Here is a 20896-nt window from a genome sequence, read left to right as displayed (position 1 = left end):
TATATTTAAAAGCATTAATTACAATCAGCAAATCAATTTATTATAGTATAGAAATTCACATTCAAAATACTAGCGTTATTAAATGTTAAAGTATAATAAAATCAATCGATGTAAATATATGTAATGTTAATTTTTCTAAATTATTAAGTATGGAACTTCAAATATAATTAAAGTACAATGTACAATAACTGTAACAGGTTTTCTACTAAATATCTTTACATACTTTTTTCACAGATGTTTTTTATAGGATTTTATCTTCTTAATAAAATCCTATTAAACCAAAGAGCGCACATACCTATGTCGTTAGCCTGTTGTAGGATCGCGTTACAATCTAGCTCTACTTTATACGGGACGTCTCATTGATATTGTAGGATATCTCCCTAATTATCGTAATACGAGAATTTAAATTAGTCGTTAGACTAATAAAAATAAATAGGGAATTATCCCTACATAAGTGGCAAATAATCAATCATGCATGTTAGTGTCTCATTTTATTTTGTCTGGCATAAAATAACATGAAACACTAATGTTCTTCTTACTAATTCATAAATTGGAATTTTTACAACTGGTTAAATATTTAAAAAGAACATTAGTTACCTCATTGTATTAATAATGCTAGTATTAACAACGCAATTTCAGTACTCAATTAACAGTTGGGTTTTGATTATTGTACAAATAAAGGTCCTCTATTTAAAAAGACCTTCCAATTGATTTAAATGCACATTTATTTCCTTGGCAATGATGTAATATTTAATTAATATTACTCATTCATAATAAATATGTAACCAAGATTTTATAATATAGAACTGCTCACAGCATATTGTATATAGAGTTAACGCAAAGCACCTACTATTGCAGTTCTAATTCTAGGTTTAAAAATAAAATTATTTACCTATACATATTATAGATGAGTTTGAATGTTTTGAACCCACAGTTTTGAACGTGAAAAACGTGCATTAATGGTAAATAAGTTATATTAGACAAAAACACAAAAATATTTATTATCGATTTTGATTTATTCTAAGGACACTTATGCAAAATATTGTCTGCGGCGGCTGGAAGACACGATTCATCGATGCGCCATAGTTTGTGCACTTGATTACAAAAAACGTTCAAAAAATTCACATTTGTTTATAATAATCACATTGACATTATATTTTACGACTGTTGTAACAATGAGATTAGAATCCTGTAGCTTATCAATTCCTTTGTATTGTATTTGCTGACGGTACAAACCTGAAGGCTGCCACAAACGACCTAGGCCCAGGTAGGTAGGGTTAGACGGATTTGGCCGAGCCATGTGTCTAAGCACTATAAAAGGCACACTTAACGGGTCCAATGCACATTCGCTCCTACATATCCATACTTCTTCACTACAAACCACCCAACACCCACCTTTCAAAATGTACAAGCTGGTAAGAGTAATTTCCTATTATAAACTATCTATTTATAAGTTGTTTTGTATTTTTTTTATCTTTATATTGTGTAATTGGAAAGGTAATCAAAGTGATGGCCCAGCTGATGGTAAATGGTAACCATCTCATATATTCATGAACATCACTATGGACTTGTAATACCCGTGGTATCAATCATGCGTTGCAATACCAGAAGACTAAGACGTCATGCCTCTTATCCTGTAATTTACTTGCTTAATTTCACCCTACACCCAAAACACAGTCTACGATATAAGCTGCGGTAATGTGATAACATATCTATCATGATACAAAATAATAATACTCAATCGAAATTAATCAATAGTTGATTCCATAAATAATGAATAAAAATAGAATAATCCCTGTTTACATAAAGTTCAAAGTTAAAACATCATTAGCTTAATCCATAAATGAAAAACGTTTCAATATTCCATTCATTAAAATGAATGCTTGGATTTAATATATAATATAATTTAACTATGTACATATAACAAGCATTTTAATTAGATCTATCATTAAAAAAATATAAATTATTCATAAATTTTATTCCTTCTACATTCTAATATCAGAGCTACCTACTACTACTACAATCATACTTAAAAATAAGATAATTAAATCTTAACAAAATTCACATCGTTGATTAAAAGAAAATAGTCTATTAGCAACCTATAAATTCTAATATATTTGAACGATAGTTTTGTCAAATTATTTTCAAAGTAAAACGTCATATTAAACCTTAAAAGGTACAAAGTTTCCGGACGAAACTTTGGCTGTTGTTGTTACATAATAAAACCCTATAATTGACGAAAACATTGCATCAGATATATGTATATTACGTAAAGAAATAGGAAAAAATTAATAAGTTCCTTTATTTTTAATTTGTTGAAAAGTAACCCTGTAAAATCAAAAAACTCCTAGAAAATGTGAATCCAGGATTAAGCAGTCTTACGTTAATGCGCTATTATATGTAGTATGTAGATATTAGTAATATACAGCCAACATTTCATATTTCACTATGGAAATAAGTTAGTCTATAAAATAAGTTAGTTTAATGTGACACCAAATATTGCAACTTAAAGTTCTCGATGCACTTTTGATGATTTCTAGTTCAAACTGAGATCTCTAAATTGTTAAATTTTGCTATAAAAACATACGCAAGTGAGTCATATAGACGATCAAAGCAAATATTATATTCGCACTACATGTCATTTGCATATCAATATTGTAGTTCAAAACTAGGCAATGAGCTGCCTGGTGTTAATTCTAATTCTGTTGATAAGAGCAGCATATTTCTATACCTTGTACTCAGGTATAGAAGTGTTTGTAATTTAGCTTGGAATTTATATCAATTGTAATAATTGTAATATCATCTCTATTAGTATTTGTTTCCCAATAGTTAATAATTCAAAACTGTGGAATCGAACGAGCTTCGTTTGAATGATAGTAACATACGTATTCTCAAAATTCTTGATTTAATTATAATATTAATATGTACCTACTGTGCGAAATTTTATATTTCTTAATCCAAATATATTAGGTTGGTCATTTTGACCATACAATTAATAAGGTGTCTATTTTAATCATTCATCTGATACAATGATGTGGTTAAATTGAACATCATAATATAAAAACGTAGTAAAATGGATTTTCTAAATGTTCGACCATTGCGTTTGTATCATAGTATAGACATATTGGACTAGATTTATTACTTGTATAAATTGGTATACCATGTTTTATCCAACTACGACCACATTTTTGCGGACTGGTTGGTTTATGAAGTGTAATTGTAGAGCATTCATTACCTATTTTTAGTTTCTTGTTTTTATCATTACCTGACATTCTCTACAGCGACAACGACCTCCCGAGGTCGTAGGAGGTGTAGTTTCTATCCGTTTTATGATAAATTAAGCTTATCCTTAGAGTATGGAAATAAATCAATCATGTGCGAATTATAATGATTGATGACAAAATTTGTGTATCAACACCGGTGTAAGTAAAGGTAAGCGTCGATTACAAGAATAATATATGATATATCCCTATCCGTATATATAAACGCCCTTTTGCAATCGATGAAGCATATTCCCCTATTGATGAATATAAAATTTCATCTGAATTAATTGTTTTCTTTTTGGGGAACAACTTATGATCTTAGCTTATCTCAGAAAACTTATTATTCATAATTAATTAAATTTTTTTATTTTAAGTTTAGTTAATTCTGAGGAACAATAAAAAGTATGATTTTATAGTTTATTTTGTATCTATTTCTATTTTATTTTTTAATTAAAAAACATATTCACATTCACATGTCATAATCATAATTAATTTAATGTATATTTCAGTAAAGTATTTTATAAAAGTCTACAGAATCAATTCGGAACCAAATAACAAAACTATTTATAAATAAAATGAATTTGTGTCAAGTATTTGAGTACCGGCGACACAATTGTCTACGAACCGGTCTTATTAGATTGTACTATCTAGATCTGTACATAGATTGCGAACTAATTCATGTCCTACAAACGCCCTTAAAGACGGTAGACATAACAACAAATACCACGTATTTGTTAACATCCGCCTACATCGTTGTGTGATTTGGGCATATTCCTGGAATTATTTCAGTATTTCGTTACCATGTTAGTATGAAAAGAGGATTACGGAATATTTCTAAAATAAACATAGATTCCATAAAACTTCTAAACAAATAAGTTAAATATCATAGAAGAGAGACATCTACTAGTGACAACCATAGCCCTGATCCAAATTTACTTTAAGTGACTGCGTATTAATCGTTAAATTTACTCTTTAAGTTATTGTAATTTAATTATATGCATAAATAATAGTCCCTGATTTTTTTTTATAATAAAAATAATGCTTATTTTTATTATAAAAAAAATCAGGGACTTAATAATGAAATTGATATATTTATTGCTAACAAAGAAGGTTATATAGCCTCTAATGATGAAGATAATTCTGTTATAAATAGAATATTTGTAAATTCAACTTAATAATAGTAGCGGGCACTATAGAGTTCTAAATTCAACTACCATTTTATAGTGTATGTAAAGAGCTAATTATTCTATGTTGCAATCTAGATATTTGTTCCTGATTTTTAATAATATGACTACAGCGTAATGTAAGGTCAATTATTTGACACCCATATAAAATACTCATACTTGTTTATTCTTGTTTGCAGCTGATCCATAATTATATATTTATAAATAATAAAGCTTGGTAAATACATTTAAATCTTATTTTATTACTTCATTCTGTGGACATTCTAGTATTGTACTAATTACAATAAATGAAACTAGTATATATAACTATAGATCATGGATATATCAGATACTCTCATTATTGTAGCGATAATAAAACATCCATAGAAAACAATAGAAAGAAGCTTATAACTGATATCAACTACTTGTAGTTTGCTGTGCAGTTCGCGTAAATTAAACGCGAACTGCACAGCAAACTACAAGTATAAAAAAGTATAAGGATAAAAAATATAATAATTATCATTATATATGATATGATGTCGTAAATTAATTTAAAATGTGATCTATCTGTATACACCAATTTTCATGGGAATTATTAGCGTGAACGCAACAAATATTATCCATCCACCTCACAAACTTTCGCGTTTATAATATTAATTGAATTAACTTCACATTTCATCAAGTAATCCGTATACTAAGCTTTACTCTTCATACAATTTAAGGTCACTTTCGCCGCTTTCCTGGCCGTCGCCGCCGCTGCACCCGGATATATCGGCGCCCCTATTGCCGCTCCCCTGGCTTCACCCTGGGGTCACAGTATTGTCGGTGCTCCATTGGTCAGCGCTGGAGTAGTTAAAACCGCTTTACCTGTGGCTACTTCCTACGCTAACACTGTCAGGGTAAGTATATTTTATACTCCAGTGTTTAAAACTAGTACTAAAAATAATGGTAATTGTTATTTGACACGACAGAAATTCACAAGTTACTATTCCTAAGGACTAAAAAATATTTTATTATACTTATTATATTATCTTATCAGAATATGGACCATTTCATTGAAATTCAATATTCTCCTATCAATACAAAAACACAAAAGCTTGACAACCATATAATAGTACATATGTACCTAAAGTTTAATTTGATTTGATTTAAATAATCTACCCTATTATAACGTATATACTACCTATAAGATAATATAACGCGTGGCTTCGTAATTTTTTTTATAAAAGATTACCTATCTTTTTCTATAGATGCAATCTACTATTACCTCAATTCTCTTTTTAAATTCATTCGCCCGTTTTCTTGTGTAATGCCAACAGGCAGTAGCCAGCAGGCAAAGACACATTTTTACATTTACTACTTTTTTAATACTGAATTATTTGAATTTGATTTGATATAATAAATATTTCTTACAACACAGATCGCGTCTCCCGCGGTGGTTGCTGCGCCAGCACCTATTGTCGCTGCTCATGCTCCATTGGTAGCTTCTCCCTATGCTCATGCGTGGTAAGCAACCACCCAACAGGGCACGAACACCTGCCCCTACCACTCGGCCATCAACATCAGTGCCTAATCCGGAATGTGCAACAGTCAATATTTATTTTACAACAATAAGAAAATCAGAATGTCAGGAACATAGATCTAACTCATAGGAGATAGATAGTTGTGCCGTTGTGTTTAGAAAAAACAATAAACAAAATGCAATAAATTATGTTGTTTCTGTATTCAAATTAAACATCTCAAAATTTCATTCGTTTAGCTGTTGAAAATTATTAGTTTATTTTATGTATGACATTTTTATAATTATTTCAGCCATCCAGGTACATAGAAAATTATCTATTTAAACTACTTGATGGAATAACAGCGTAAGAATTTGTTAATATGATAGAAACATACAATAAAGAAATTTTACTGTTCTACGGCAAACAAATATTTTCATGATAATGAAGTACTTTTATTTTAGGATATTTTGGACATGGCTCGGCAAATGAATATTTTAGACCTGGAATTCCTTTAATATAATAATACGTTTGTTATAATACTTATAGAAAGGGGCAATATTCAAACAAAGTCTTAAAAAAATAAACAAGTTCAATATTTTACTTTATAGTACATTTAAAACTAGTTATGTGTTTACCATAGGCACTTTATATATTCAGTAATAAATAAAAATAATATATTCCATTGGGATTATTAAAGGTATAATTCGAGTTGAACATGCGACCAGTTGAGTACCTGTTTTGTATATCTTATCATTTGTACCTACCTACATAACGCCTGACAAAGGGTGCTGATCAATATGTCAGACTCCTTATATGGGACAGCAAATTCCGCAAACCACTTATATAGAACATGAAATGAAATGATACAAATATATTACGAGCGGTTGTAAATAAACTGTTACTGCTAAATAAATTATATATGCGTTGAATACAAAATAATTTTTAGTATATATATATATATATATATAGTATATTTTTAGTATTTATATACTTTTACTATATATATATATGATTAAAATAGATCATCAACTTCATCCACCATTAAGACCAAATTCCATAATTATCAAGTGAGAGAGTCTTACTGTAATTAATCGGAGGCCTATTTATTTTTTACTTGTATTTTTTTGTAGATAATCGTATGACATATGTCAAATGTGTGTATATATATGTATTAGTTAAAATCTAGAGCTGTTAAATCTCTAACATCGACAAATTTACAGGCTCGACAGTCAAGTATATCTGGAAAAATCTTTAGATAAACTATTATTATGTGGCTTTGTATATTCAAGTGAGAGTAGATAGATACATGAAAGAATAAATTTTATAGTTTCTAGGAAGGTATGTATCCACAAACAATCGCAAACTTCCTGGTTATGTACAACTATAGCAAACAAAGAAACATGATCAGGTTTGTTGCAACAGCTCTATATATTTTATAACAGGTAAAGCCTACGCCCATATCGCGGACATGAAAGCCTCCAAGGCCGTTCAAACCTTAACATTTTGCTTTATCGAGTACTTACTGGCGGATAAATAACTTCTCAGTAATGACTCGCATAAGTATAGACAGTTTGAACTGCCTACTACGATATGTTAGTTACCAGGTTAAAAATATCCTATGCACCGTAAAGACTTTACTTTCAACTTACTTGTTCATTATTTTGTTTTATAGTGGATGATATTGATGGATGATAAAAGGGTAGATGGGTCTAACGGTGTAAGCTGATAAGACACTAGTGAAAGATAATGGGACGACGATGAAGTCAGATCTGTTAGCCTATCATAGCGAATCCACCCGAAATTTAACACGATGGTTTCTAGAAAGTAATGCGCATAAGTAATATTGCTAGCAATTGGGTCACTCACTCCCACTGTTAACAATTCTTCCCTTCTTTAGCTTGGGACGAGTAGATAGCGCTGTGTGAATTGTAGGAAAAAAAACTGGAAGAATATAACAGAATTTATTTCACTAAGTGATTGTGAAGCCTTTTTTAGCTGTATATATACAATTCTATGGAATTGAGTAAATAAATTTAAATCTAAATCTAAATATAGTTACAAACTTTATATCTTACTATCCCTTACCTAACGCAGTATTTTATCAAAAAAGAAAAATGTAATTGACGGACTTGCTTATATTATTTATGTGTATAAATTATTCGGAAGAAATTCTACGACTTGTAAAATAAAACAAAAATTAAATAGGCGATATAAAATAATAATAGGATATTAAAACAAAAAAATAGATTTTGTAATTATTTACAGATAAAAAGAACAAAACTGAAAATCTTGGTCTTTTTAAAGTTTGACAATATACAACGCGTTTACATTAATGCTTTAGCCTTATTCAATAAATTGAAATGAAATATTGTTTTAATATAGTTTTTGTCACCGTAAATACATGCCCTAATATTACTATCGCGCAGTACTACGTTGGTGTGCGTTTCTGCCCTACTGGTTAATAACCCTATATAGGTAAGTACAACGTAAAAGTTGCAAGTTCGAAAATAAATGCGGAGAGACACTTGTCACTCTCTGGCGATGTAAACATGCATAACATACCAAATTAATCCATGTGACAGCTCGCATCCTGCAACTCAATTGGATTCAAATACTAAAGGGTATGTGTGTATGTCAAATATTGCGGTTACTACAACAACATCTCTGGTTATCGGTTGGGGCTGACCATGAAAGTATATAATTATTGTTATTGATATCCAGTCTGATAAATAAATAACAGTACATATATATATATACTAAGAAGCTACTAGAAGAATCGGATACTAACAGGATATTAAATATATTGATTATTATCGTTTATGATTTGGATTAGAAACTTCATGTTTTAACTAGGTATTATTTTTATGAATACTACCTAATTATAGATAAATAATTGGTTCTGAAAACAAAATCAGCTATACTAACTATTACAAAAATAACATTGAAAAATCACGAGTGATATTACATCAAAATTATATTGTTTGCTAATTTAATTTCATCTAAGTTTATTTATTTTAGTACATTTTCATATTTGTCATTAATACTGTTTTATTAATATTATAGTTATGTCATTGAAAACTACTTGACTTTCCATCCTATTATTACGATGATTAACCGGTCTCGGTGTACTTGACTTTTCTTTCAACTGTATTGCGATCACTATAAATGCATTCGCGTATCAGAAGAAAGCATCAGTTAATCTTATTCACTCGTCGTTCACACCTGAACTATCACAGACCACGATGAATTCGCTGGTGGTGTTGTTCTCCGTGGTGGCGTTGGCTGCTGCCCACCCATCGGTACCCTTTACCGCAGGAGTTCTTTCATATGCTGCACCTGACGTCGCCACCTTCCCGGCTGCAGTCTCGCAACAGTCTCGCATCGACATCAAGTCATCACCGGCTGTGGTAGCTACCGCCGCTGTAGCGCCTGTTGCACGCACCATCATTGCTGAGCCAGCACTAGTTGCCGCCCCAGCACTGTACGCCGCCCCTGCCGCTGTGTCATCCCAGTCTCGCCTGGACATCAAGTCGTCCCCGGCTGTGGTAGCCACTGCCGCCGTAGCTCCCATTGCCCGCACCATCTATGCTGAGCCTGCGTTGGTTGCCGCCCCAGCAGCTTACGCCGCTCCTGCTGCAATCTCATCTCAGTCCCGCATCGATGTGAAGTCTTCTCCTGCCATTGTCAGTACCGTAGCCGCTGCTGCACCTCTCGCCTACGCCGCACCACTAGCCACGGCAGCCATTGCACCGACATTGTACAAGACCGCCGATGTCGCCACATCCTACATCGCTTCTGCTTACTTGAAGACTCCTATTGCATCACCCGCCCTTGTGGGTCCCACTGTGCCACTTGATACTCCTGAAGTGATTGCTGCTCGTGCTGCCCATTTTGAAGCTAAGGCTCTCGCCGGTGCACACTTGATCAAGAAACGTTCAGCACCTTTCCTCGGCGCCCCCATCGTATCCGCTTACAGCGCTGCTCCGGTCGTGTCCACATTGGCTGCTGCCCCTGTCATTTCCGCATACTCTGCTCCAGTGGCTTTCTCTACTCCTCTTATTACAAAGGCCTACAGTGTGCACCCCTGGTGAACGTCACCACGGAAACTGAGGAAACAGTTCCTCGGTTCAGGTTACATCGAACGATAGTATGGCTTGTAAATAAGTAGTGAATAAAGATTAAAATAATAAGTCGGTACTTTTTCAATAATCACTTAATATATCAATAATAGCGTTAAATTACCATTGGATATATGTACCTACATTTAAAAACAAAACAAAGTAATATTATCTCAAGAAAATTCACATAGCACCATTTAGTCCCAAGCTAAGCAGAACTTGTGTTATGGGTACTAGATAATTCATATGACTACTACCTAACTAGACACATTTTTTTATAAATACATTCATAATATACATAGAAAACGCCTAAACCTATAAAAAAATCATATTCATGAATACAATTGTTTGTACCGTGCAAGGAATAGCATCGTCCGCCCGCGCATCAATAGCCCGCGACCATCTGAAGTTAGGCGGTGTGCTACCATCGCCGTCAAATTATATTGACACATCTTTCTTTTATGGATTAGAAACAGATTCAATACAAACAGATATACTCATGAATACCAATTTTTGTACTATATGGGTTTCAAACTCACAACCAAGTCATACATTAAATATTAAATTTGTTAAATATCTGTCAATCATAACAAAATACCTGAAGCTGATTAGAATTACTATTCGTAACAATATATAATTTAAAATATGCCGATCGGAAGAAACATATCATAACGTTACAACTATTTCATTTACATAAGTATTTTACATAATAATTCCTCTAAACTAGTTGAGCATGTATTCTGCTTATTATTTTTATTTGTTTTTAAAATGTAAAACTATGAATTATTTAATTTATGTAATGAAATAGTGACAGGATTTGTAATTATTTTGTAAGTTTCAACTGCTATTTTAATGAACCATCTAAGGGATGGCAATGCGCAGGTGACACTCCTGTTTCAGGCGGCATAACCGTTTACCGTAAGATGGGGTGTATGCTTGATCATCGTAGTATAAATAAAAATTATAATTTAAATCTAATAATAATTTATATATACATCAAATCAGAGGTAGGTAGAGGTACGTTCCTTCCTATCTTATTAGACTGATAGATAGTATGTTGCAAATTAATATAGATATTGCATGATCCATCTCAGCTGAATATTTGATACTCAAGACTTGTTGAACTTGAATTTATGGAAACCACTTCAGTAAACAGTATAAATACACACAAAATCAGCTTTGGGCATTAGTTACTCTTATTCGCTTATCGTTGATACCAGAATCATCACAGACCACGATGAACTCGTTGGTGGTGTTATTCTCCGTAGTGGCTTTGGCCGCAGCCAAGCCCTCAGGACTGCTGAATGCCGGAGTGATTTCGTATGGTGCACCTGCTGTCGCCACTTTACCAGTTGCCGTTTCGCAGCAGTCTCGGATTGACATCAACTCTCCTCCTACCATTATCAGTACTGTGCCAGCCGCTACGCCTTTAACAATTGGAGCAGCACCGTTAACGGCAGCTGCTATTGCACCAACTCTCATCAGAAGCTCACCCATCGCTACGCCAGTTATAGCTCCAGGTGTCTTGGGAACTTCTGCTATCGCCTCTCCAGCCCTAGTCGGCCCAGCTCTAGCACCTGGAATTCCGCTCGGAGCCTCTCAAGTGATCGCTGCGGGTGCTCTTCCTTTACAAGCTAGTACGCTGGCCGGTGCCCATCTAATTCGTAAACGTTCTGCTCCCTTGTTAACATCCCCCATTATATCTACTGGCCCTGTTGTGTCTACCTATAGTGCAACTCCCGTTATCTCCACATTACCAGCTGGTCCCATCGTCTCACCAATCGGTATCTCGCCACTAGCCCTCTCATCTCCTCTTATTGCTAGAGCTTGGTAGGAAATTTTACGGAAACGGGAGTAATTCCCGTTTTGATATATAAATTCAAATTAAAGGACGCTAGTAACAAATTTTAAATAAAATTATTATTACTTATTCTGTTATTTTATTTTGAACACTTCACCACAGTATCTACTTTAAAATAAAGCACTAAGCATGCAACAATTTTATATTACGCTATAAATTAATTATATATATCTAGATAGTTGTAATAAGTAATTGTTATAGTAATCCAATAAAAAACAGTAATATAATTCCGTAGAAAACACTACTTTGTATTTCATTATCTACATTTCTCATGGTTTATAAACCCTTATTTATTTATCCATGTCACATAATAAATTATATTTTTATGAATTAGAGCATTTCGATTTCAGATTAATCACCTAAAGTTGCTGAAGATAATATGTTAGAAAATATTAAATATTCTAACAATTTTATACTCGTACTCGTACCTATTAATTTTTCATCATAAAATCCATACAGAGTGATTGTTCAATCTAAAAATGTATTTATATATGCTATCAGCATCATACAAGTTTCTTGCTCGTTCTTCTTGTAATGAGACAGCTAAAAAAAATTGTTATGACATAAATTAAATAGTCATAACAATTTTTTTTTATCTACCGCCCGTTCGGATTCGTTTTGAATAAATGATTTTCTATTCTATTCTATCTATAATCATAATAATTTGGTACATCCTAATTCATAGTATTAATTAGTGAAGCAAAAACTTCGTACTCATTTTTAAGACAACAGACAAATGGATGATTATGAAATTTTGCTATTTATGGCCAAATGAAGAAAGAAGTCTCATATTTTCTCATTTTAAAATAATGTTGAAACTAACTCAGATTAATAAAAATACACACTACTATGTTTGTCATACACACATATATATAGTATTTGGTATATATGTATATATAGTCTTTGACAATAGACGTTGTTGATAAAAGTTTTATCGTAAAATTTAAATAAATTTCAATCACGGTGTAACCATCAATGAATGATTATTAAAAGTTGTTAAATTACATACTTGGTATGATTGAATTGCGCCTAATAAAGAAACTCACTTTCTTTATAACATAAGTTGATTATTCAATCAAGGGTATTTCAATATAGTAATGATCAAATTAGAGTAGTATTTTTTATTTAATACCCATCGTTAATACTGTAATAATATTACAGTATGTCTGCCTAGTACTAATCACTTTAATATTGTAAGGGTGACGATGAAATTGGGTCAATTAGTAAGCGTTCGTAATGAGTTTTCCAGGAATGAACTACGAATGTCTCCAGCATGTAAGGTCGACCTGAAAAGACATACATTTCTCCACTTATTGCTAATTTAAGGATATAATTATTTTATAATAAACCGTCAACGATAGGAAGGAGCTTCTAAATACTGTTAATACAAGTTTTAAATGTACTACATTAAAAACTTATATTAACAGTACTATTCGTTACTATAATACATTTTTAAGCAATTTTTTTGTAGTTCATTCATAGAATGTATTCTATGAAATGTTTACTTCTTAACAACAGCTTCATGCTAATTATACATACAGGTATTGTTATTAAATAGTCAGATCACATCAGTCATAGTCAGATACGGGTAGCACTTGTTAACGTGACGGCTCATGTATAATTCACGTTTTTCACTTTTCTTCAAGAGGACTGTTTTCAATTATATTAGGTTGTTTGGAAAGTAATCTCATTTTTTCCTCACTGAGGATTTAATTGTATTTTTTGCACTCAACTTAAGTTTTATAGTTTTTATATACTTTGAGAGCTCATATTGCAAGGCTTGTGTGTGAAAAATACTAATTAATTCTACGCAGTAGTTCTTGGTTGGTGCCCTTTTAAATATGGAGAGCCATAAGCAGCATTTTCGACATATCTTAACTGTTTTACTATAGAAAGGGCAAAAATGCTGTTTAAGCCAGAAAGAAATTGACCGATGTGTGTGGAGTGCCAACCGGTGAATAAAAACACGTGAGATCGGAGTGAAGTTAAATTTATCAAATTTAACAATTTATGACCACTTAAAAGGCCTGGGATGTTATTATAAGTGCTGTTATTCGCCGGTTCGCATCCACCAATGCCTTTATCAGCTTCAACTGGCTTTCCCGAGGGTGGTGCACCTTCGACATTAAAATTGCCGGATCGAAATTTAGCGAACCAGTTCTGGCACTGGCGTACTGTTAACACACCTTCTCCACACACATCGCTCAATCTATTTCTGGTTTGAATAACATTTTTGCCATTTCTGTAGTAAAACAGTAAGATATGTCGAAAATGCTGCTTATGGCTCTCCATATTTAAAAGGGTACCAACCAAAAACTACTGCCTAGAATTAATTGGTATTTTTCACACACAAGCCTTGCTATATGAGCTCTCAAAATATATAAAAATTCAATTCAATTCTCAGTCAGGAAAAACTAAATTACTTTCCGAACAACTTAATAGTTACATAATAGAGTAGACAGCTAAGCTGATTCTTGATGCTATTTATGTCCTAGCTAATGTAATAATAATCTGTTAAAATGTTATAGAAATCTGCATTTCCTGACCTATACCCACCTAAGTATTAATAATTTGAGACCTTTTTTTATTGCAATAAATTCAATACTTTATTGTCGCATGTTTTTAAACGTTGACAAAAAAACGACACGCGAGTATACCATATGGCTTGGAAACATGATCGTCAAAATCTCTTTTAGATGCTAAAGCCAACCAACTAAAAACCTGCAAATATTTATATAATTAAAATTACAATGTTTTTTTATGTGACATGAATGTAAATGGGAAATGTCGCTTCGGTACATGAACAGTACTACTCTACACTAATCACATCATCACTCATATGTTGCCATTCAGGACTAAGATGACATTACTCCATCTCCTCTAATTTTACTGTTGTCACTTTCAACCGAAATAAATATTACAAAGAAAATTGTTTTGCGGCTGAAACAAGTGACACAGAAGTAGTTACAAGCAGACGAAATTTTACAAACTCTACCTCGGTAAATAGTAGAATTCTAATATTTTGTTAGTAACTTTTAAAATAATGCATAAATAAATATTTAATAATACACATTCTGACCCTTTTACTTAGATTTAATACCTACTTATTTATAATTCACTTATTTGTCTAACTATATACAAACCATTGTGGACTACAGTACCTAAATGGTGGGCGCCCGTTATAATCTCTTTGCCTTGAATTGAATTAAGTCGTAGTGCCTCTTTGCTTTGTGATAATATATTTTTATTTTTACCTTCTTCGTATAATATCTTATGTAATTGAATTTTCTATGACGGAAGCATTTGAAGAGTTGGCATTCCATTCCATACTTAATTTACAAAATTACCAAGTTTGAAATATGTGACTTTATTACATCAGCTGTTCGGTTCGTTCCTTCATTGTTTTGGTCGGTATGTTGTAAATTTATGGAGATATTGCATGATGCGATTTGATCAAATATTACATACACAAGGACAAAATGTGACTTGTTGAACTTGAATTTATGGAAACCACTTCTGTAGACAGTATAAATACATACAGAAATCAATAGTGAGCATCAGTTGTTCTTATACGTTTGCTAATTGTGTCGGATTCAACAAAAACTATTACAATGAATTCATTAGTGGTGTTATTATCAGTGGTAGCTTTGGCCGCCGCCAAGCCATCAGGACTTCTGAACGCCGGAGTGATTTCCTATGGTGCACCCGTTGCCACTTTGCCGATCGGACCTGCGCCTTTAACAATTGGAGCTGCACCGCTAACCACAGCCGCTATTGCACCAACTCTCATCAGGAGCGCACCCATCGCTACGCCAGTTATCGCGCCAAGTGTTTTGGGAACTTCTGCTATTGCCGCTCCAGCCCTCGTTGGTCCAGCTCTTGCTGCACCTGGAATTCCACTCAGTGCATCTCAAGTGATCACCACCGGTGCTCTTCCTTTACAAGCCAGCACACTGGCTGGCGCCCATCTGATTCGCAAACGTTCTGCACCTTTAATTACATCCCCCGTTCTGTCTGCTGGTCCTGTTATTTCCACCTATAGTGCGGGCCCAGTTCTCTCCTCCCCTCTTGGTCTCTCCTCCCCTCTTGGTCTCTCCTCCCCTATTGGTCTCTCCTCGCCCATTGGTCTCTCTTCTCCCATTGGTCTCTCCTCACCCATTGGTCTCTCCTCACCCATTGGTCTCTCCTCACCATTAGCACTTTCCTCGCCTGTAATAACTAAAGTTTGGTAGACATTGCTACGGAAATCGGAATATTAAATGTTTCGGTACGTACTATCAAACTAAAAAATGTTAGTAACTAGAGTTTAAATAAAATTTATATAATATTTAATCTGTTATTTTATTTTTAATCTTTTGACAACAATTATTATTCTTATAATAATATTTTTGTTGTTATAATAAAAAGAAGAAGAACGTATTAAGAACTACACAACTATTTTTTCTCAAGATATTATATATAAAATTTAAATTAATACAGTAAATACTTAATGGAGACGTTTTCATTTGTCAGATATAGTTAGCATTCGCCGTTACGCTTAACTTAAAAATCAATATATCAACAATATTACAGAACATATAGAAATCTAAAAAGGCTGGTATCTGTTATAGTTAATAGAATAAGAATTTAATATACAAGATTTAAGTGTAACAAAAAGTCAAAAAACCTTGTAATTCAAACAATATACAAAAATTGTACTGATAATTTGAGTGACTTTTACGATTCAAGATATTTTATTTCTCAAATTAATACAAAATACTTTTTTACTTTTTTACTCACATGAGATTATTTTCCATATAATAATATGGAAAATAATATGTATGAGTTAAAAACTGGGCATACAAAATTAGTTTATACTATAATATGTTCTTGCTAATTCTATGTTTTGTCGGTATTTGCACAAACTAAATAGTTGATTGTTCAGACAATCAATTATTTACTCTAACTAACTTATTTACTCATCGATACTGTTATATTTTTTATTAATTAAGATAAATCACAAATCCCATTTTAATTTTTTGTGTTACAGAGATCAATTTTCTTTTCAGCATAAGAGTTTTTATTTTTAAAAGTTTTTATTATTTTAATTATCTTACAATATTACAGCAGCATTTCTGTAATATTGTAAGATAATTTATAATTTATATATAGCTATACTCCTTCAAATATCTAATTTTCTTTTTTCTATAATACATTATCGTGAGCAATATTTTTCATTGCCCAGTTTTGTAAAAGGTAATATTTCTATGTCATCTAATCTAGTCATTTGTTTGTATATCAAATGAAAGTTCATTTAATATTTTATACGCAATAATAAATTTGGTTATGGATTCCTTCTTTAACTTGTTGACTGATTTTATGTATATGTGCCACCAATGTTTAAAGATAGTTTAGCGAGCGAGATATGTGTTGTGCTTTAGAAAATTGACATGACAATAGGCATCCAGCTCGCCACTTTTAGGTCAGTATAGTTATTTTTTCCTTCATTTCTTCTTGACCGCGGTTAAAACTAAATAATACATAATATTATTCCGCAAATGACTTACTCCAACTAAGATGAAGTGTTCGACAAATTCATACCATACGAAAATCATTGAAACATATACGAGTATATAAACACTCTCGATTTCAAATAGGTTCATCGAAGTCAATGTACAATTGACAGCAATATTACGTCACATGCACATAAAAATACCGTCTCAATTAAAATAAAAAAATGGCTAATAAGAATTAATTACCAGTATTAATATAGGGACAGATAAGGGATTTTTTTTAAAGAAAATGAAATCGGGAACTACTGGAACGTCTTTGGAAATTCTATACCTATCATTATTGTATGTCTTATGAAAGACAAATTAATTCAGAATAACATAATGAAAACATTTCAAAATGACTTAAGACAATAATGTATAAAGCTCAAAAAGTTATAATAACTCGGAAGAAGCCGCAATTATAATGAAGCACTTATGATGTAATAAAAAACGTATATACAACAACAACATATAAAACAAAGAAACATGGTATTATTATCCATATCACTGTTTTAAATTTGACGCGGTCATTATTATACGAGTAATTATTAAAAATCAAGGGATTAATTATAGGGAACTCAATAAAAATAAAATGTGATAATATCCCGTGATTTTTACTAATTATACGTAAGAGAAACTTTTTATATTAACATCTATTTAATTTTACAGTATTGTACACAAAAACTTGACCTAACAATTATAACCTATAAGTGCAGTAAATTGCTGAAGTTAATTAATTAATCACACTATAAACTTTAAAGGATAATTAATACTATAAGAGAATAGATAACAAAAGAAATAGATAGATAGATATTTAGTATAATCGCATCAACAGACACACATACATTTTACAACACAACATATATTACAAAAAAAGCAGGGAGTATATAAGTAGAAGTAATCACAATATAAATATATAAATTTTTGTTATTCCTTTATTCTTTCTTTATGTGTACCACAGTAATGCAAAAAGGTAGCAACTCAGTACGTTGTTTGCTCTGGAATATAAACCACTGGTTTCAGTTAGTACCTACCTAAACTATAATATATTCAAAACCGCTCATAACAACATCGCTTCGTATTGTAGACAATACAATAGAAAAGAACACCTACATATTGAAAGGTTTAAATAAAATAATAAGAAAATTGAATAATCATTAGAACAGAGGCCCCCTACATCCGAGTAAATTTCAAAAAGTTGAATTTTGTCGATACAGAGTCGAAGATGAGATCCCATTCATTAACTTGATCTTAACGAAGACCAAAAATATAGTGAAAATAATAAAAAACTTCGTTCTTGTTGTAGTTGATTGAAAGCAAACACTAAACGACAATTAATCTAGTTAGTTCACTTTCAAAAGACTTAAATACCATCAACATGTCAATTCGATAAATCAATGTCAACTTATGCACTATTACTCGAGAATGCCCGTGACTTTGTTTGCTTTGACTTTGAAAACTATCCCAATTACACATATTTCACTGTTTAATATATATTTTTTATTATATATATTAATAGTTTTTAATAGTTTTTGTACATATCAAACTGGAATCTTTATATCACTGTTCATAAAATCGATATCGAATATTTGTATAATAAATAAAATCAATTTTTTCTTATATAGTAGTTATAATAGATTATTATTTAATGTTTCCATACATATAAAGGACTAGAGGGCTGGTTTTTCTTAGTGACATTGACATATAGCAATATTTTGGTATAGTACCGTACCCTTAATACCGGATCTTAAAATTTTCTACTAATTATCCCAATAAACCAAATTGTTGAACTTTACATATATATTTTGTGCAGTTTTTAATATTTTGTATTATTATAGATGTAAACATTTATCATAGCAAACTTAGTTAATTAAGTAGGCCACAAAACTAAGAGAATGATGACTTCAAGTAGTACATTTGAATAACAAGCAAACAGTATTAATAAAACATAAATCGAATATCTTATGTAAATCGAATAATGACGTGAATCACATTATAAGCTATTACACATATATACATATGCATAACGAAGAATAATATATAATAATTACACTTTTAGTAAGTACAAAGTCAATAAATAATGACGGAAGTTAAGCCTTAAAAAAATACATACGCCTATAGTACTAATAAATATTTTGAATACCAAGGCACAGATTAGTTTGAAGGTGATTGTGTGGCATTTTTTGCTAGTCATAATTCAAATTAGATAAGTACTATAAAAGCTCTCATTGAGATGTATTAAGCATCAGTCGATCCGATATCATCGATCAGACAACTCAACACAGACCACAATGTACAAGCTGGTGGTGTTGTTTTCCGTAGCAGCTTTGGCGGCGGCCAAGCCCAGCGTGGTGGCTTCAGTGGCGCCATTGGCGTACTCTGCTGGCATTCCTGCTGTAAGCTCGGTGTCGCAATATAGTTCCAGTGTGGTGCACGGTGCTCCCGTGGTGTCCCCAGCAGTCTACAGCGCACCATCAGTATATAGTGTACCATCAGTATACAGTGCTTCTGTGGTCGCTCCTGCCTACGGCCGCGCAGTAGTTCCTGCCGTCGCTCCCGCTGTGGTCTCTGCCGTCAGCCCAGCTGTTGTTGGCGCTGTCGCTCAAGCTCCTAACTCCCCCGCTGTCGTCCTGGATGCCATCAACGGTGTGCCCCTAGATACACCTGAAGTTGTCGCCGCCCGTGCCGCCCACTACCAGGCTAAGGCTCTCGCCATACACAGCCTCCGCAAGCGATCTGTTGGCGTCGCTCCAGTGGCCTACAGTTCCGTGGTTGCTCCCGCCGTGAGCCCTGTTGCCTACAGTGCTCCACTCGTATCCGGTTACTCCTCTCCAGTGGTATCTGCCCCTGTTGTTTCCTCTTATGCTGCCCCCGTCGCCTACTCTGCTGTTGTCCCCAGAGCATACGGCGTCCATCCCTGGTAAACTTAATGACTTAATTACCTAAGTCTGATCAATGATAGAAATTTTGTAAAGCACTGCCTAAATAAATGAATTTGTAATATAATTTTATTGTACTTATTTTGTCCTGCTAGAGTGTAATAATTAACTATACCCAATACATGTACCACACATATTTGACACATATTGATATGACTTATATATGTGTATAAGTCTAGATATTAGGTGTAACATACGACCAAAGCGACTTCTTTGTTTTAAATATACATATTGAGCTATATAAAAAATTATTTCCATATTAAACCTGTCCAGGTCTAGAGTATTAAATTATACTTTAATTACTCAGTAAAAATAATAAACAAAATATAATTAATAATTAAATGGACGCATACACAACAGTGTACAATAGAAAAATAATATGTCTAAATCCGTAACGTTATAAAAAAGATGTTTTTCATAATAACATTGAATTTTAATTTTGAATGACTATACAATAATATCAAATAATTTTGAAATTCATTTATACGTAGTTTTTTACTATGTATAGGTAACTCATAG

At 32.5% G+C, this 20896-nt stretch overlaps 4 protein-coding genes across 4 annotated transcripts; all 4 read left to right on the top strand.

Moving 5' to 3' along the window:
- Window positions 1–1311: 1311 nt before the first annotated feature.
- LOC131848094 (larval cuticle protein F1-like) lies at window positions 1312–6135 on the top strand. The gene is made up of 3 exons (XM_059197849.1): window positions 1312–1415; window positions 5149–5325; window positions 5847–6135. Exons 1-3 carry the CDS (start codon window positions 1404–1406, stop codon window positions 5934–5936), a joined length of 279 nt encoding a protein of 92 aa, XP_059053832.1. The 5' UTR covers window positions 1312–1403; the 3' UTR covers window positions 5937–6135.
- Window positions 6136–9100: 2965 nt separating this feature from the next.
- On the top strand, window positions 9101–20377 carry LOC131848056 (calphotin-like). The gene is made up of 4 exons (XM_059197812.1): window positions 9101–10015; window positions 11196–11830; window positions 15547–16118; window positions 19682–20377. Exons 1-4 carry the CDS (start codon window positions 9171–9173, stop codon window positions 20360–20362), a joined length of 2733 nt encoding a protein of 910 aa, XP_059053795.1. The 5' UTR covers window positions 9101–9170; the 3' UTR covers window positions 20363–20377.
- LOC131848087 (calphotin-like) lies at window positions 10019–11976 on the top strand. The gene has a single exon (XM_059197842.1). It carries the CDS (start codon window positions 11284–11286, stop codon window positions 11878–11880), a length of 597 nt encoding a protein of 198 aa, XP_059053825.1. The 5' UTR covers window positions 10019–11283; the 3' UTR covers window positions 11881–11976.
- Window positions 15452–16239, top strand: LOC131848100 (exported repetitive protein-like). Its single transcript, XM_059197854.1, has one exon. The coding sequence runs from the start codon at window positions 15519–15521 to the stop codon at window positions 16137–16139; it is 621 nt and encodes a 206-aa protein (XP_059053837.1). The 5' UTR covers window positions 15452–15518; the 3' UTR covers window positions 16140–16239.
- Window positions 20378–20896: the final 519 nt, after the last annotated feature.

The sequence above is a fragment of the Achroia grisella genome, unplaced genomic scaffold (assembly GCF_030625045.1).
Source record: "Achroia grisella isolate CSIRO2021 unplaced genomic scaffold, CSIRO_AGI_Agris_v1 utg546, whole genome shotgun sequence".
Taxonomy (NCBI): domain Eukaryota; kingdom Metazoa; phylum Arthropoda; class Insecta; order Lepidoptera; family Pyralidae; genus Achroia; species Achroia grisella.
The sequence above is the reverse complement of the archived record's forward strand: the minus strand, read 5'-3'. Positions and strand labels throughout refer to the sequence as shown.

What these genes read in the sequence shown, in the direction of transcription:
- LOC131848094 (XM_059197849.1), top strand. An exon ending in CCTACGCTAACACTGTCAGG is followed by an intron (nt 5,326 to 5,846) that starts GTAAGTATATTT and finishes CTTACAACACAG; the next exon opens with ATCGCGTCTCCCGCGGTGGT.
- LOC131848056 (XM_059197812.1), top strand. Translation starts at nt 9,171, where the DNA reads ATGAATTCGCTGGTGGTGTTGTTCTCCGTGGTGGCGTTGGCTGCTGCC. An exon ending in GCCTACAGTGTGCACCCCTG is followed by an intron (nt 10,016 to 11,195) that starts GTGAACGTCACC and finishes AAACCACTTCAG; the next exon opens with TAAACAGTATAAATACACAC. An exon ending in CATTAGCACTTTCCTCGCCT is followed by an intron (nt 16,119 to 19,681) that starts GTAATAACTAAA and finishes AGATGTATTAAG; the next exon opens with CATCAGTCGATCCGATATCA.
- LOC131848087 (XM_059197842.1), top strand. Translation starts at nt 11,284, where the DNA reads ATGAACTCGTTGGTGGTGTTATTCTCCGTAGTGGCTTTGGCCGCAGCC.
- LOC131848100 (XM_059197854.1), top strand. Translation starts at nt 15,519, where the DNA reads ATGAATTCATTAGTGGTGTTATTATCAGTGGTAGCTTTGGCCGCCGCC.